General features: G+C 38.6%; 1 protein-coding gene across 1 annotated transcript; it reads right to left on the reverse strand.

Moving 5' to 3' along the window:
- Nucleotides 1-28: 28 nt before the first annotated feature.
- On the reverse strand, nucleotides 29-9,175 carry LOC126594144 (peroxisomal fatty acid beta-oxidation multifunctional protein AIM1-like). The gene is made up of 18 exons (XM_050260362.1): nucleotides 8,941-9,175; nucleotides 8,788-8,859; nucleotides 8,542-8,604; nucleotides 8,384-8,440; nucleotides 8,230-8,297; nucleotides 8,039-8,120; nucleotides 7,891-7,946; nucleotides 7,159-7,461; nucleotides 3,956-4,042; nucleotides 3,389-3,563; nucleotides 3,005-3,126; nucleotides 2,570-2,733; nucleotides 2,116-2,370; nucleotides 1,669-1,790; nucleotides 1,435-1,556; nucleotides 1,128-1,276; nucleotides 478-616; nucleotides 29-374 (listed from the first exon to the last, which is right to left on the reverse strand). The coding sequence occupies exons 1-18, from the start codon at nucleotides 9,032-9,034 to the stop codon at nucleotides 330-332; spliced, it is 2,175 nt and encodes a 724-aa protein (XP_050116319.1). The 5' UTR covers nucleotides 9,035-9,175; the 3' UTR covers nucleotides 29-329.
- Between the last annotated feature and the right edge of the window lie 7,848 nt (nucleotides 9,176-17,023).

Consider the following 17,023-nt stretch of genomic DNA (forward strand, 5'->3'; position numbering starts at 1 on the left):
TAGATTTTGTTGAAATTAGTAAAACCGATTAAAAATCGTGAATTATAGTCGCAATTAAGAAAGCATACTTTATGCTAGTGGAGCCCACATTATAGCCAAAATTACAGTCCTTACCATTTCGAAGCGTTCTAACTAATCATTCACAAGGAAAGAGGAAAGAATGATGAGGAAAAGAGAGGTGACAACAACATATTTTAGTTTGTAAACCCCAACTGCTTATGAATTCTCCATAGCCACCTTGCATATTACAAGGAATCGATGAACTCGAATCTTATATTCCCGATTGCTGAATGTGCTCGAAAACCGGTTGAAAATAGGGTTCTTTCTGCTCAAATGCGTGACCTTGAAGACGGGGATGACGATGTGGGTGCACTCTGCAGGACAAAGAAAAACATATGTAACATGTTTACTTCAACTCATCCAAATCCAGCAAAAGGGGAGATGTTCAGGACGAAAAATAAGAACCGATGTTCTTACCAGAGGCAAGCCTCTTGTTGCTCTTTCTTCCAAAAACCTTGATGGTTTGAAAAAGTTGCCATATAATCCGGACCATTTCTTTAGACTAGCGTATATACGTTTAGGGCCGACCTGATCTGCCCAGAACACAATACCGCCCCTGCCACGTAAGAAACAGACGACGTGAAATCATGTACTGTCACATCCCGGCCCGGGATCCCACTACATCCTGGGCTCGACTCTACCGTAACACGATATTGTCCGCTTTGAGCCCCAACTACGTCCTCATGGTTTTGTTCTCGCTTAACTTCGGAATTCCGATAGAATCCGAAGCTTGTGAGCTCCCAAAATGCCTCGTACTAGGTAGAGATGAAAATATACTTACATGACCCACTCCCCTAGACAATGTGGGATGTAACATGTACATTAACTAATAACTCCATCACTGTCAACCAAGTGAAAAAACTAATAGTACACAACTGCAACAAGCTTGTACAAAAATGGAGAGGGTTGTTCAAGTCGGGACAGTTGATCCCTCAAGGGATCCATTGCCCTGCACCTCGGATGTCCAGATCGAACAATCAGCCCTCTCCATTAGCTGCACGAGTAGAGAGGCGAATATTTCAAACATCTAAAGTTCAAGCAGACACGAGGGTCGAAATAGAACTCACCGGTAAGAGGGGAAACTCATCCCAAGAACAGATGCGATGTCAAGGTCTGATGCTCGAATAACTATTCCTTCATCTAGAATACGACATGCCTCATTCACCGCAGGAAACAGCATCATCTCCAGAATTTCTTCGTCTGTAACAGTCAAAGGCTGCAAGCCATAGTCCAACAAACACGATGAGCATGATAGGCTCATAAAGAACGCATTATTTAAAGCAACTACTGAGCCCGTAACAGCAAGACAGAATTCCACTTAAAGTACTACTGTGCATAAATGAGAATCTATCTTCTGATGTACAGAAAAAGTACCTTTCCACCAGGCATGGTATTGGTAACTCGTCGAGATTCCTCGATAAGTGGTAGGACAGAAAGATCAGGTTTTGGCTTGCTTCCCTTCTCATAAACGTAATATCCTTTTCCGTTGTTTTTACCTGAAATGCCAAAAGCACAAAGCAGTTAGAACAAAAAACATGTTACAATACCCCTCTTCACCTTCTTTCCGAAAAAGGATGATCTAATAAAATTACTGAAGTTCTATATTACCATTTCGTCCATTTTTTATCAAGATCTCAACCAATGGAGATTTAAATGTGCGATCAGGGAAAGCACGAGATAATTCCTTTCCAGCAGCAAGGGCTACACCGTAGCCTCCCAAGTCTTGAAGCCTGCAAGTCAAGAGCACTAGATATAATCAACATTGTAGTTCTTAATTCTACGATCAATAGGCATAAACATTCCTAAAAAAAAGCCAGATCCTAAGTTAAGATGAACAGAATAAGGGGTGACCCCAAGCCAACAAGGCTCTTTGCTTTGCAAGGGTCGGGGGAGGAATGTCTATCGTACGCATTACAAAGAGACTATTTCCATAACTCGAACCCATGATCTTTTTTGGTCACAAAGGTGCAACCTTTCCGTTGTGCCAAGGCTCGCCCTCTAAAATGAACAAAAGAAAACAGGAAATCTAGGTACGGTGAAAAGGAAGAAAGTTACTGGAATGGACCCATAGGTAGGCCAAAATCCCTGATGATCCTGTCAATTCTGAACACATCCACTCCTGAATTGACTAATAAATGGGCACTTTGTGAGTAGGGAAAGAATGCTCGATTGGCGGCAAAGCCTGTGCAGTTACCAACCACAACAGGAACTTTCTTTATTATTTTTCCAACAGTAAAAAGATCAAGAATAACTTGTGCTGAAGTCTTCTCTGTCCGTACTATTTCAAGAAGAGGCATCACATGAGCAGGACTGGCCATCGAAGAACGATTCAAAAATAAGTAGAGTATAAACAAAAAGCATTCCACCATAACTATCAGTACATATATAAAAAATGATGACAAAAAATGGTTTTAGATGAGTAAGACATTTCTAAGTGGAAAAAAAGCGTGTTTCTTTTCTTCGAGTGGTAAAGATGTGTGCTACTGGGAAGAAAAATGCATGAAATAACCTGAAAAAATGTGCCCCCACAATGCGATCATGAGAGTTTGTCTTTTCTCCAACAACGTTGAGGTCAATAGTGGATGTGTTTGAAGCCAATACGCAGTGAGGAGGACTAACATTCTCGAGTTCACTAAAGATTTTTTGTTTGAGAGGAACACTTTCAATGACGGCCTGCAAACAAGGAATAATTGTATCAAATGACTTTCAAACAGAAATTCAAGAGGTAATATGTACGTTGATAATACAAATTTCATTAAAACAAAAAACTTTAAGTAGAGAGCAGATGCTCAGGCTCTCAGGCCCAAAAAGGTGGTCAATACAGATGAGCACAAGAAATCATCTCTAACAGAACAAAGAAGGTTTAAGAAAATGGTCCGAAAATATGAAAGAAAAAACAAAAAGAAATTGAAAACATCTGGTATGGCATTCTAAAATTCCCCACCTCTATGACCATATCCACATCTTTGAAGTCGGAGTAGTCCAAACTACCTTTAAGCAATGCGAGAGCTTTCTGTGCCTTGTCCTGTGTCAGTCCCCTTCTAGTTACTAAGCCGTCAACGTTTCCTGTTGAAACAAAAAAACAACATAAAGAATTTGAAGATTTCAGGTTTCAAATATCACCAGTGCACTGCATACTCAAAAAAACCATGCCAGAATGTTATTTTGTTAGTTATCTGAAAACAAGTGAACCATCAATCTGCTACAAAATTCAGAATGGACTCCCAGTTAAAATAAACATGATCTAATGCAGCCTGAATCCTGAAGACTCATTCATAACTCATAGGAAAATGTTAAATATAAAAAATTCTGCCAATGAGGTAACCACCTTCTATCTTTTTTATGCCCTTCTGAAGATATTCAGAGTTGACTTCCTTTAGAACCACAGATATATTGCTGAGGAGAAGGGCCGTAGCAATGCCAGAACCCATCAGACCTCCCCCAACAACAGCAACTTTCTTTATTTGCCTTGGTTTAAGGCCAACATCAGTAACATTGGGCACCTGCATAATTTAAAATTTAAGTAGATACAACAAGAATCAAAAGGAGGGTAAAATGCAGAAACTGCTTCCTGGCAACAGAAGATAATAAACTCTTCATAAAATTTAAATAATTAGCAGAGGCATTGCATAAAAGCATCAATATTCAATTACTTAAGGATGAACAGTGGATAACTGGATTTAGAAAGCCAAGCAGAACCATTTACAACAAACAGACGAACATAAAACAAATGGGAAATCTCATTAAGAAGCCAGGAGAGGGTTGTTTAGGGCCTAATCTCTCAACAAATGTCATCGACACAAAGACAGAGGACTGGAAAAAAATCTAAAAAAAAAGAAAAGAAAAAGGGACCGGGCAAGCTAGTAAAGAAGCTACTTGTGTATCAAGATCGTACCTTTGATGTTGCGCGTTGGGCAAAAAAAACATGGACAAGACCTCTTGCGGTGTCTGCTAGAAGTAACTCCTTAGAAACTTTAGCCTCCTGAAATAACAATTTAATTTGTTAGAACATATGTGAACCGGCATGCCATTACACATATGAAGGACGATTAAACATGTATAACAAACAATGTAATAAAAGGCCGAAGGCGTCGGAGGGATAGCCCCGCCTAGGCGTAAGGCGTGAGGCGAAGCTTAACGAGATTAATTTTTTTTTAAATATATGTTTTATATATTATACATATAATTGTATAAAAAATAATACTTTATAAAATAAACATCAATTCTCAATTTATCATTCAAATCCATAGTAATTCAAAAGATAATATTGTCACATCCCGACCCAGGCCCCTACCACAACCCGGGCTCAACTCCACCGTAGCACGATATTGTCCGCTTTGGGCCCCGATCACGCCCTCACGGTTTTGTTTTTGGGAACTCACATGTGAACTTCTCAGTGGGTCATCCATCTTGGGATTGCTCTCGCGTGATCTCGCTTAACTTCGGAGTTCCGATGGAACCCGAAGTCAGTGAGCTCCCAAAATATCTCGTGCTAGATAGAGATGAGAATATACATATAAGGTTAGGGAGCTCCCAAAAATACATCGTGCTAGATAGAGATGAAAAAATACATATAAGGCCTAGAGGATCCACATCCATGGGCGATGTGGGGTGTAACAATCCACCACCCTTAGGAGCCCGACGTCTTTGTCGGCACACTTTCGGCCAAGAATTGACTCTGATACCAAATTGTCACATCCGGACCCGAGCCCCCATCACAACCCGGGCTCGACTCCACCGTAGCACAATATTGTCCGTTTTGGGCCCCGACCACACCCTCACGGTTTTGTTTCTAAGAACTCACATGAGAACTTCCCAGTGGGTCACCCATTCTGAGATTGCTCTCGCTTGAACTCACTTAACTTCAGAGCTCCGATGGAACCCGAAATCAGTGAGCTCCCAAAAGACCTCGTGCTAAGTAGAGATGAGAATATACATATAAGACCTAGATGATCCACACCCCTGGACGATGTGAGATGTAACAAATATCATCTAATTTCATAATTCAAAAGGTAATATCATCCAAATTCATCAATCAAAAAGTAACACAAACATTAACTAAAATTGAACCAAAAGCTTACATGGAATTTTCTGTTTTTGCCACTCTTTAGATAGCAAAGAAATGCAGCTTTTTTTTTAACCACAAAATGCCTAATCTTTAATATTTATGCAAGAATTTTACACCCTATATAACTGAAAAACTCTACAGAATTCATAAATAATTGAAAATACAGAAATTATGTGCATCATTCAAGATCTCAGGAAAACCAAGATTTTCAAAACCAATTTAGTTTCAATCAGATCTCAGTCAAGTCCAAACCTTTTTAGCCAATTTGCCACCTTTACACATTACATACAAGCTTAACTATTAAAATAAACTAATTTAATCATATAATTCAACTTAATAAACCATTAAAAAATTAGAGACAGAAAGACATAGACAGAGAATAAAATAAATTAAAAAAGAATCAATAGAAAAAGGAAATAGAAAGTGAAGATCCAGCATAAAATAAAGGGAAGGAAATAGCAAGTGAAGATCCAGCATAAAATAAAGGGTTGTGCTATCCACACACCCATTGAGAATTTCTGTCTGTTGATCTTCTTCAATTCATTCGATCTGACGGCCAAAAATTCAAAAAATATGTGAGAAGTAAAATGGGATGTGTGAATATCACATCCCTAAAATAAACTATACTGCCTTAAAATCCCAGTTACAAAATCTCAAAGAAAACAGAACCAACACACTTCATTTCGACAAATTAAGGAAACCCAGTTCCAGAATCTCCCACAAAACAGAAAAGAAACTTTATTTCGACGAATCAAGAAAACCCAGTTCCCTTTTCAAGCTGATGAGTCAACAAACATCGAACATATACTTCTCTCGTGTGCGCGCACACTCTCTCTCTCTCTAGAAAAGGCTTCAGCAAACAGACTTGGAAGCTCAAATTACAGACTATGGCTTCTACGCAGCTGGTATTAGTGTTGAATTAGTGGCCAAGGGGCCAACTTTTGGCTAAATAAAATAAACAAAATGAGGTAGATAACATCATTATGTTTGTTGAAAAGAAAAAAATGTTATGATGATGTTTGTAGAAAAAAAGGTAAGGGCTAGCAAGTAGCCTTATTATTAGTTTTGTTTATTAGGTGTTTGAGGATGGATGAAGGTGAGTATACGGAAGTGAGAAAGAGAGAGGAAGGGTGCACAATTTTCTGTTTTAGTAGCTCATCTTTGAGAAAGCAAAGAGAGCTGCAGAGAGCAGAAAACTGAGAGCAGAAAAAGAAGAAGAAGGTGCTCTTTTCTTTGGTTAGTAATCACCCACCAAGGTAGTTATTGTTGTAATAGCTTTGAGCTTTGTATAGAGAAGAAATTAATCACTGTATTTCTTACTCTATTTGTTTCTTTGGTGTGTGAGAGCTATTGGGTGTATTAGGTTATTTGGGTTGTGAGATTGCCACCACTTTGTAAACTCCCATTTGGTTGATAGGGGATTATTGGGTGAGCTCCTACTGCTCCGAGGACGTACTCTAGTTACACTGACTGTTGAGGAACCTCGTTAAAATCTTGGTGTTTTTAATATTTTGTTCTTGCATTTTCATTTGATAAATTTCCTGTGGGTTAGCTTGAGTTGGTTCCAACGGGTTTGGTACTATCCTAGCACAACAATTAGTTCGAGATTACTTCCATTATATTTAAATAATTAAAAAATAGAGGAGGAAGAAGAAGGAGTTGGGGGTTGAAGGGTTGCAGCAAGATCGCTATAGCATTATTGGAAGGTGTAGCATGAGAGAGACTATTGTAAAGAAACAAAAAGGAGAAGAAGAAAAATCTCACCGGATTTGAGATGATATTTGGGTTTGGGAGGTTTTTCAAAAAAAAAAAAAAAAAAAAAAAAAAAAAAAAAAAAGCCAAACAAGATGCCTGGACGCCTTGAGGTGCGCCTCCGTCGCCTCGGCGTCTCCGGCGAAGCCTTCCGTCCACTCCCTCAAAACAGAGGCAGGAACACTGACGCCCAACCTCAGAAAACGCCTAAGCGTGCCCTGAGGCGAGCCTTTTAAAACATTGATATTAACAAACAAAGCCAATGACATCAAAATTACCATTAAAAGGCCACTGTATCCTCCATGAACAATGCCATCCTCGATCACATTGAGGCATGCTTGGTGATGAGGCATATTGGGAGCATTCTTCCTGGCTTGTTGTCTGGCAACTTTCAGTATCTCTCGAGCCTCAGACAGGGAAGCAAGTTTATCTGTCCTGTGAAGAGAGCGCAACCACGGTTTGCGTCTGTCTGCAATTTCCAAAGCCCATGAACGAGATACTTTCAGCAACTCTTGAGGAGACACAATAGCATCTATAAGACCAAGCTTCTTCCCTTCTTCAGACAGGATTGGCTTCAACGACTGAAAAGGACCAGATGCTGTACTAAATTAGAATCAATGCAAAATGAGCTTATAATGGATAATAGTTTTGAATAAAATTTCAAGTTGTCCAAAACAAGCACACTACGTGTGTTCAGCGTACAGACCTAACTATATAGTTTCAAGATAGAATACAAGAAATTATTTCATGACATATGGGTATAAAGCTCAAACAAAATATAGTTTAGAGATAGAACACAAGAAATTATTTCATAATTCTCAACATTTCAGTATGAAGCTCTAATAAATTCTAACTGTTCCACACTAAGCTATCTTTTCCTCTTTTGCCTTTTGTCCCCTCAAAGCAAATGACAATGTTTATGGTAGATCAAGAATTGAAAGAATATAGTTGCAAGCACAAAACTAGAAAATTGAAAACAAATAAAAAAAATGAGCAGAGGGGCCAATTACCAGCATCATTTCAATTGCCTTCTGAAGCCCTACAAGCCTTGGAAGACGTTGTGTGCCTTACATAGCAACAATATTTTAACATTTCAGTACAACAAACGATATTATTTTAGTGTCCAATTTACTTGCTTGTGTAGAAAAAAAGTTATACCTCCAAATCCAGGTATTACTCCAAGAGACAACTCTGGAGGACTAAGTTGAGCTCTTGGAGCAGCAATACGTGCATGGCACCCCTGCATGAAATTTACTAATAAGACGCAATTCCACTACAGTTCTGACAGCAAATTTATCACCAAAAATCTAAAAACCAGAAGTTGTCCACTCATGGGTGCGAGCACAAACCAATGCCAACTCCAAGCCACCTCCTAGTGCAAGTCCTTCGACGGCAGCAACAACAGGCTTTTTCGAATCTGTTATACACACAAGCGGTTAACTCTGAGCAGCAAAAATGGAACCCAGTAATTGACCTTTTCGAAAAGAACATTGGGGACAATACTTTCAAGTGTGTTGAGCACCAAGTCAAAAGATACATCGGGCATAACCAAAACATCCCCTACAACACCACACAAAACAACGGTGAGTTCTCAATCCATTTCATCAGTTAACTCAATGCTACAAATAGAGAGAGACCAACATTGTTCATTTGAATCATACCAGACTCGTGAACCTTCCCGAAAACATTGATATCGAAACCGGCTGAAAACCTTCCCGCATTGCCTTCATCAAACAAAAAACAAGAAAATTAAATTACAAAACATCCACAAAGCAGAAGAAAATCAATACAAAGATTCAAGCTTTCAATTGTCTAAACTTAGATTTTCCAATTGGGACGAACTAAATCGAACAAAACGTCACCACATCACAATTCAATCGAAAGAGCAGGAATGGAAGCTGCATTACCAGTCAAAACGATCGCCTTGACGTCGTTTCGCCTCACGGCCTCCTCGAATTTCTCCTTCAAGCTAGCTACAGCTGCAGAAGCACCAAAATATCAACAAACAATTACGAACCGCCAGAAATTTGATAACGCAGAGGCAGAGCTAGCTCGTTTACTCGGTATGTCCAAGGCGTTGACAGGTGGATTGAAGATGGTGATGACTGCAACGCCATCGTTGCCGACCTCCAAGGTGACCTTGACCTTCGCCATGGATTCGAAAACCAGAGTGAAGAAGAAGAAGAGAGTGCTATTTTGAATGGTACAGTATCTCGATTCATCTCAACGAGGAATTTATTGTCGGTGCCTCTATTTTGAATGGTACGGTATCTCGATTCATGCATGTGTTGACTAATTACACTCAACGGATAAGTAAGGTATGGTCTTGTGTGTGTGAAGTACATTAAACGACCTATTAACCTTTGGTATCTCCTTTTGTCATCTTGTACTTCATTAGGATCCATACTAAAACTTCAACCCTTCATCTAATGGTGTAGCTACTGGCTGACAAGTTGACATGTCGGTTTCATGCAGCAAATCAATAATATACTTCCTTGGAGACAAGAAAATTATAGAACAGCTTCTCGATACCTCAATCCATGTTATCACCATATCATCTACATACACAATAAATGCAGTCGGCTTCCTAGTTCGTTTTTTTCAGAAATAGTGTACGATCGAAGTTACTTTATCTGTAACCAAATGTTCTCATAGAATTTGTGAAGCTTCCAAATCACGCTCAAGAGGACTGATTCGAACCACACAAAGATTTCTTCAACCTACACACCTTTCTTTTGTATTTATCTAAAGCATTACATACCAGTGGCAGATCTATATAAATATTTTTTGTCAAATCTCCATGCAAGAAGACATTCTTTACATCGAACTGTTGTAATGGCCAATTAAGAAGTATAACAAAACACAGATCGTATTGAACTTGGTTATAGGGGCAAACATATATGTATAGTCGGTTCCATATTTTTTAGCGTACCCTTTTGCTACCAGTCTTGCCTTTAATCGATCCATCAGCACTTCAGCTTTGGACTTCAAGTATAGACCCATTTGCATCCCACAAGTTTCTTGCTAACTAGCAAGTCTATGATCTCCCAGGTAGCATTATTTTTCAAAGACTTCAACTCTTCATTCAACGTTGCTTGCCAACATGGATTAGCTAAAGCCTCCAAAAACTTCAACTTTTCATTCATTACTTCTTAGACGCAGAACCGAGGAAAACCACCTAACCATACTCGCCGGATGAAGGAAAGGGATCCAAATATCCTATTGCCAACCATGTGTCATCACATAAACTTCAACATCATGCAAATCATTCATACAAAAACTATCATCTGATAATATTCCGAGTTCCTTGAAAGAAGCCCTATCTGATACTAGATGGACCAAGGCCATGAAAGAAGAGATGAGGGCACTTCACAAGAACCGAACGTAGGATCTAGTCCCATTTGCCGAGAGGAAAGAAAAGAGAGGGTGATGTGGGTGTATGCAATCAAGCACAAAGCAGATGAATCTTGTTGATGCACAAAATCGGTGAGGATTTTGGTACAACAGAAAGTGTCAAGTTTGTGACATTCACTAGATTGCTCCGGTCACTAGTGTGGATAAGTATGTAAATGGATAGAGACAGGGAAGTAAACACAAGATGTACGTGGTTCACCCAGATTGGCTACATCAACGGAGTAGAGGAGTACTTATTAATTGTAAAGGGTTTACACAAGTATATAGGTTCAAACTCTCCTTTAGTGAGTACTAGTGAATGATTTAGTACAAATGACATTAGGAAATATTGTGGGAGAATGATCTCCTTTTATAGAAGAGAGTTTCTAGCTTTGTTTTGACATTAACACGTGTCGTATTGTGATTGGCCTCTGATGTTGACACGTGTCTCGCTGTGATTGACCTCTGATGTCGATGTTGAATTGTGGCCAAGTGGCAACTCAACATCACCTTTTAGCTAATAAACAAATCAAAAGAAAAAAAAAAGGGACAACATGATTATGTTTCTTCCTTGTTTTGGGGAAAAGAAAATGATGATGTCTCTTTGGCTTTTTTTTTAAAGAAAAGAATAAGGGGGTTTCGGTTGGAGCACTAAGTGTGAGAAATAAAGCTCATTTTGTTTTAGAGAAGAGAGAGGAGATAGCTGCTGAGAAAAGGAGTGCAAGCTGCAGAGCATCAGAAAAATAGAAAGGGTGCAGCAACCCTTCGTTGAAGAGAAGAAGAAAGTGCTCTTCTTTTTGGTTAGCAATCATCCATCATAATTGTTGTTGTAATAGCTTTGAGCTATATGTATAGAGAAGAAATTATACATTATATTTCTTTCTCTATTTGTTTCTGTGGTGTGTGAGAGCTATTGGGTGTATTGGGTTATTTGGGTTGTGAGATTGCCAACACTTTGTAAACTCCCATTTGGTTGATAGTGGATTATTGGGTAAGCTTCTACTGCTCCGAGGACGTACTCCAGTTACACTGACTGTTGAGGAACCTCGTTAAAATCTTGGTGTCTTTAATATTTTGTTCTTGCATTTCATTTGATATATTTCCTGTGGGTTAAAAAGAGTTGGTTCTAAAAGGTTTGGTGCTATCCTAGCACAACAATTGGTGTCAGAGCACTGGTTGCTCTTGGGTACTATCTAGTTGCCAAAGATGTCAGACAGGCAAGATGAGAATCCTTTTGGAAGCAGCTCCGGGTTTGCAAGAACTACGGTGCAAAATGCAAAGTTTGAAGTGGAAAAGTTTGATGGCACAAACAACTTCGGGATGTGGCAATGTGAGGTCAAAGATGTGTTGGCTCAACAAGATCTACTTGCCGCTTTAGGAGAGAAGCCAGAAGCTATGTCGAAGCCAGAATGGGAGAAATTAAATTTGTGGGCTTGCTCTTCAATTTGGTTGTGCCTTGCAAAAACTCAGAAGTATTTTGTGATGCGGGAGACATTAGCAAGTGTGTTGTGGCAAAAATTGGAAGACAAGTATATGACGAAGAGTGCAGAGAACCGGCTACACTTGAAGAAAAAGCTCTACCGCTTCCAATACAAAGAAGGTACAAAAATGATTAGACACCTTGATGCTTTTAATAAGTTGATTGCCGACTTGTTAAATTTAGATGAGGATATTAAAGATGAAGATAAGGCCTTAATATTGTTGAATTCATTGCCGGACTCTTATGAGCATTTTGTTACTACTATTATGCATGGTAAAGAAACTGTGAAATTTGAAGATGTGTCAAATGCCTTGATGAATTATGAAATGAGGCATAGAGATAAAAATCATGATAGTACCTCTGAAGCTTTATTTGTTAGAGGTAGATCATCGGAGAGAAGATCATCTTCTAGTAGGAAAAAATCACAGTCTCGACCTAGAGGAAACTCTAAAGGTAGAAAACCTTTGGAAAGGGATGAATGTGCCTTTTGTCATAATAAGGGCCATTGGAAGAAAGATTGTCCTAGGTTGAAAACCAAAGGCAAAGAAAGTTATGAAACTAATGTTGCTGAGGTTGAAACAAATTTTTCTGATTTTGCTTTAACCACTTCCTCATCATTTGATTGTGCTACTAAGTGGGTGTTGGATACGGGTTGTACTCATATGACTCCTCACAAGGATTGGTTTTCAAGCTTGAAAGAGTTTGATGGTGGTGTTGTGTTCATGAGAGATGACAATCCTTGCACAACAAAAGGGATTGGTACAGTTCGTTTGAAGTTGCATGATGGTATGGTTAAAGAGTTGACAGGTGTTCGGTATGTACCGAATTTGAAGAAAAATCTTATTTCTTTGGGTACTTTGGAATCCAAAGGCTTCAGGTTTCATTCAGATGGACAGACATTGAAAGTTACTTATGGTGCACTTGTTGTGATGAAAGCTCCTCGATGTGGCCATTTGTATTTATTGCAGAGAAGCACTATGACAGGTGAAGCATCTGTAGTCTCTGAAAATATGGGCACATCTGATTCAGATACTACTAGAATGTGGCATATGAGATTAGGCCATGCCGGTGAGAAAGCTCTACAAGGGCTTGTAAAAACAGGTCTTTTAAAAGATGCCACGACTTGTAAGCTTGATTTCTGCGAGCATTGTGTCTTGGGCATGGAAGAAAATATCCAAAATATCGGCGAAATATCACCGATATTTTCGTTTTTTTGAGTTATCGATATTTTAATGAGTATCCAATGAGTTTTCGTCAAAATATCGCGATATTATCGATAATATCGCGATATTAGTCCAAAAATTCCTGAAAATTTTGAAAAGTCTCAATTTTGAGCATACAGGGGTTCGAACCCCTCCCACTTAACTCCTTAAGGCCTTAACCACTATACCACTTATGTTGTTGTGATAATATGCTACAATATTTATATATATGCTTTTGTTTTGAATTCTTTTTACAAGAAACAAATTTGCACATATTCCAAATTTTTTGTGGTATTATATTTTAAATTGTGTCAATTAATTACTTAGTCAATGACATGTGGTTTTTAATTTTTCTATTTTTTATTTGGTCACTTACATGGTAGGGCTGGAAAAAATTCCGGAAAATCCCAAACCAAACCGAAAAAGTCCCAAACCCAAACCGAAAAATCCTAAACCAAAACCATCTTGAAGTTCGGGAATCCCATCTCGAAAAATACCGAAATTTTCGATATGGGATTGGTTTCCAAATCCCATTTGTTTGGTAATCCCGAAAAATACCGAAGTATTTGGTTTCCTATTGACTTTTGGGTTTTGGTTCTTGAAAACCATTGCCATGGTTGCTAACTACTCTTCAAAATACACTCACTCTGCACATAGAGATGATGAAGATAATGAAAATTTTGAACCTCATAGGAACTCTATATGGTAATAAGTCACTCATGTATCTTACCATGCAATGTATAAAGTGTAAAATATTGTACTAATTCATTATATATAAATGATTATGGTGTGTTTAGACTTCTTTCATTAATTTCTACATATTTTCTACACTCACAATGTTTGTCAGCTCGCTATATAATCAACTTGATAATGTTAAATCCATCATGCAATGCATTTCATTATAAACTAATAGATAATTGACTAAATAAACATCCTGCAAAGTTTCAATAAAAATTTCCAAGTTTTTCTTACAATTTCCGTGGTTTCCATGTAATTTTTATCGATATCGATATTATCCCGATATTTCCATCGATATTTCCGTGTTTTCGAACTACCGATATTTCCCATATTACCGATATTTTCTTCCTTGGTCTTGGGGAAGCAAACTAGAGTGAAGTTTGGTATTGCTGTACATCAGACGAAGGGCATTTTTGATTATGTGCATTCAGATGTTTGGGGTCCTACAAAGACTCCCTCTTTGAGTGGTAGACATTGGTTCGTGACCTTTGTTGATGAATATTCAAGAAGGTCTTGGGTCTACACTATGAAGCACAAGAGTGAGGTGTTAAGCATTTTCTAGGGTTGGAAGAAAATGGTTGAGAACCAGACTGGGAGAAAGATTAAGATTTTGAGATCGGATAATGGTGGTGAATACACATCCGATCCTTTCTTTAAAGTTTGCAAAGAGGAAGGAATTGTGAGACATTTCAGTGTTCGGGGAACTCCATAACAAAATGGAGTTGCAGAAAGATTGAATCGAACCTTGCTTGAGAAGGTTAGATGTATGTTGTCTCAGTCGGGTTTAAGCAAGTCATTTTGGGCAGAAGCAGTTAATTATGCATGTCACATCATCAACCGGTTACCCTCAGCTGCTGTTCAGGGTAAGACACTAATGGAGGTATGGACTGGAAAACCTTCTTCTGATTATGACTATATCCGTATTTTTGGTTCACCTGCTTATTTTCATGTGACTGAAAATAAACTTGATCCTAGAGCCAAAAAGGCTATCTTTCTTGGTTTTAGTAGTGGTGTCAAAGATTACAGGTTGTGGTGCCCAGAGATGAAAAAACTTGTAATCAGCAGAGATGTGACATTTGATGAAGAAAGTATGTTCAAAGACTCTGAGAAGAATGTGAAAGATGTCCAACAGGTGGAGCTTGAGAAAGTTGCCTCTGGTACTTCAAATCCTATTTCCACTGATGTCGAAGCCACTACAAGTGAAGAAGTTGGAGACCATGAGGATGTTGAAGAAGTTGAACTTGAAGATTCTATTCAAGTTGAAGAGCAAGTTTCACCTCAAGAGTCTATTGCCAAGAATATAGGAAAGAGACAAATTACCAAGCCAGCTCGGTATAGTGACTATGTTTCTTTTGCTCTTCCTATTATCACTGATGAAATTCCATCTAATTTCGAGGAAACCATTGAGAGTGAGGAGAAGGAGAGGTGGTGCAATGCCATGGGTGATGAGATGAATTCTCTCTTGAAGAACAAGACTTGGGAGTTAGCTAAATTGCCTAAGGGTAAGAAAGCTATTGGTTGCAAATGGGTGTATGCCAATAAAGAAGATGTTGATGAGAAAAGCAATGTGAGATTCAAAGCAAGATTAGTTGCTAAAGGGTATGCACAAAAGGAGGGCATTGACTACAATGAAATCTTTTCTCTGGTTGTGAAGCACTCCTCAATTCGCATTATGTTAGCTCTTGTTGCACATTATGATCTTGAGCTTGTGCAACTTGATGTGAAGACGGCTTTCCTACATGGTGATTTGAATGAAGAGATTTATATGTGTCAACCGGATGGGTATATAGTGAAAGGGAAGGAGAACTTGTTTTGCAAATTGAAGAAATCACTATATGGCTTGAAGCAATCTCCAAGGCAATGGTATTTGAGGTTTGATAAATTTATGAGAGGCCAAAATTATTCTAGAAGTCAATATGATCATTGTGTGTACTTCAAGAAGTTGCAAGATGGGTCTTTCATTTATTTGTTGATATATGTTGATGATATGTTGATTGCCTCAAAGAATGTCGAAGAGATTGAGAAATTGAAGAAGCAAATGAAGAATGAGTTTGAGATGAAGGATCTTGGTGAAGCGAAGAAGATCCTTGGCATGGAGATCACTAAAGATAGAGAGAAGGGTTTGATCAGTTTGAATCAAAGACAATACCTTGAGAAGTTGATTCGGAAGTTTGGAGTTCATGATTCAACCAAACCGGTTAGTACCCCTTTGGCTCCTCATTTTAAATTGAGTTCTCTACAGTGTCCTAAAACTGATAAAGAGAAGCTGCAAATGAAAAATATACCATAGGCAAATTTGGTTGGTAGTTTGATGTATGCAATGGTATGCTCTAGATCGGATATTGCTCATGCAATTGGCATGGTGAGTCGATATATGCATAATCCAGGTAAAGAGCATTGGCAAGCAGCTAAGTGGATATTGAGGTATCTCCATGGTACTTGAGATGTTGGTTTATGCTTTGAGAGGGATGACTCTGGTATTGGTCATTTTGCAGTTGGTTATGTTGATTCAGATTATGCAGGTGATCTGGATGGAAGGAAGTCTACTACAGGCTATGTGTTTACTATAGCTAAATGACCAGTTTGTTGGAGGTCCATTTTGCAATCGTCTGTTGCCTTGTCTACTACAGAGGCTGAATATATGGGAGTTGCTGAAGCTATAAAGGAGACCATTTGGATACATGGGCTGATTAAAGATTTGGGGGTTGATCAGAAGCAGGTGGAGGTACATTGTGATAGTCAGAGTGCCATTTATTTGGCTAAGTATCAGGTTCATCATGCGAGGACCAAGCACATAGATGTGCGTTATCACTTTGTGCGTGAAGTCATTGGTGAAGGAGAAATCATTCTCCAGAAGATTCCAACTAAAGACAACCCCGCTGATATGTTGACTAAGGTTGTTGGTGTAGCCAAGTTTGTTCACTGTTTGAACTTGGCTCACATTTTGCCTATATAAAGAAGGCGATGAGCAGTAGGAGTTTTGGAGCATTTGGCTCGTCATGAGTTGTTCTCTTGCTAGTGTTTGGGAGTGATTTTTTGGATCAATTGTGTTGGTTGGCTTATCATGACATTTTCGGGACTTGGCCAAGGTGGAGATTGTTGAATTGTGGCCAAGTGGCAACTCAACATCACCTTTTAGCTAATAAACAAATCAAAAGAAAAAAAAGGGGACAACATGATTATGTTTCTTCCTTGTTTTGGGGAAAAGAAAACGATGATGTCTCTTTGGCTTTTTTTTTAAAGAAAAGAATAAGGGGGTTTCGGTTGGAGCACTAAGTGTGATAAATAAAGCTCATTTTGTTTTAGAGAAGAGAGAGGAGAGAGCTGCTG

Source organism: Malus sylvestris, chromosome 2 (assembly GCF_916048215.2).
Source record: "Malus sylvestris chromosome 2, drMalSylv7.2, whole genome shotgun sequence".
NCBI classification, from domain to species: domain Eukaryota; kingdom Viridiplantae; phylum Streptophyta; class Magnoliopsida; order Rosales; family Rosaceae; genus Malus; species Malus sylvestris.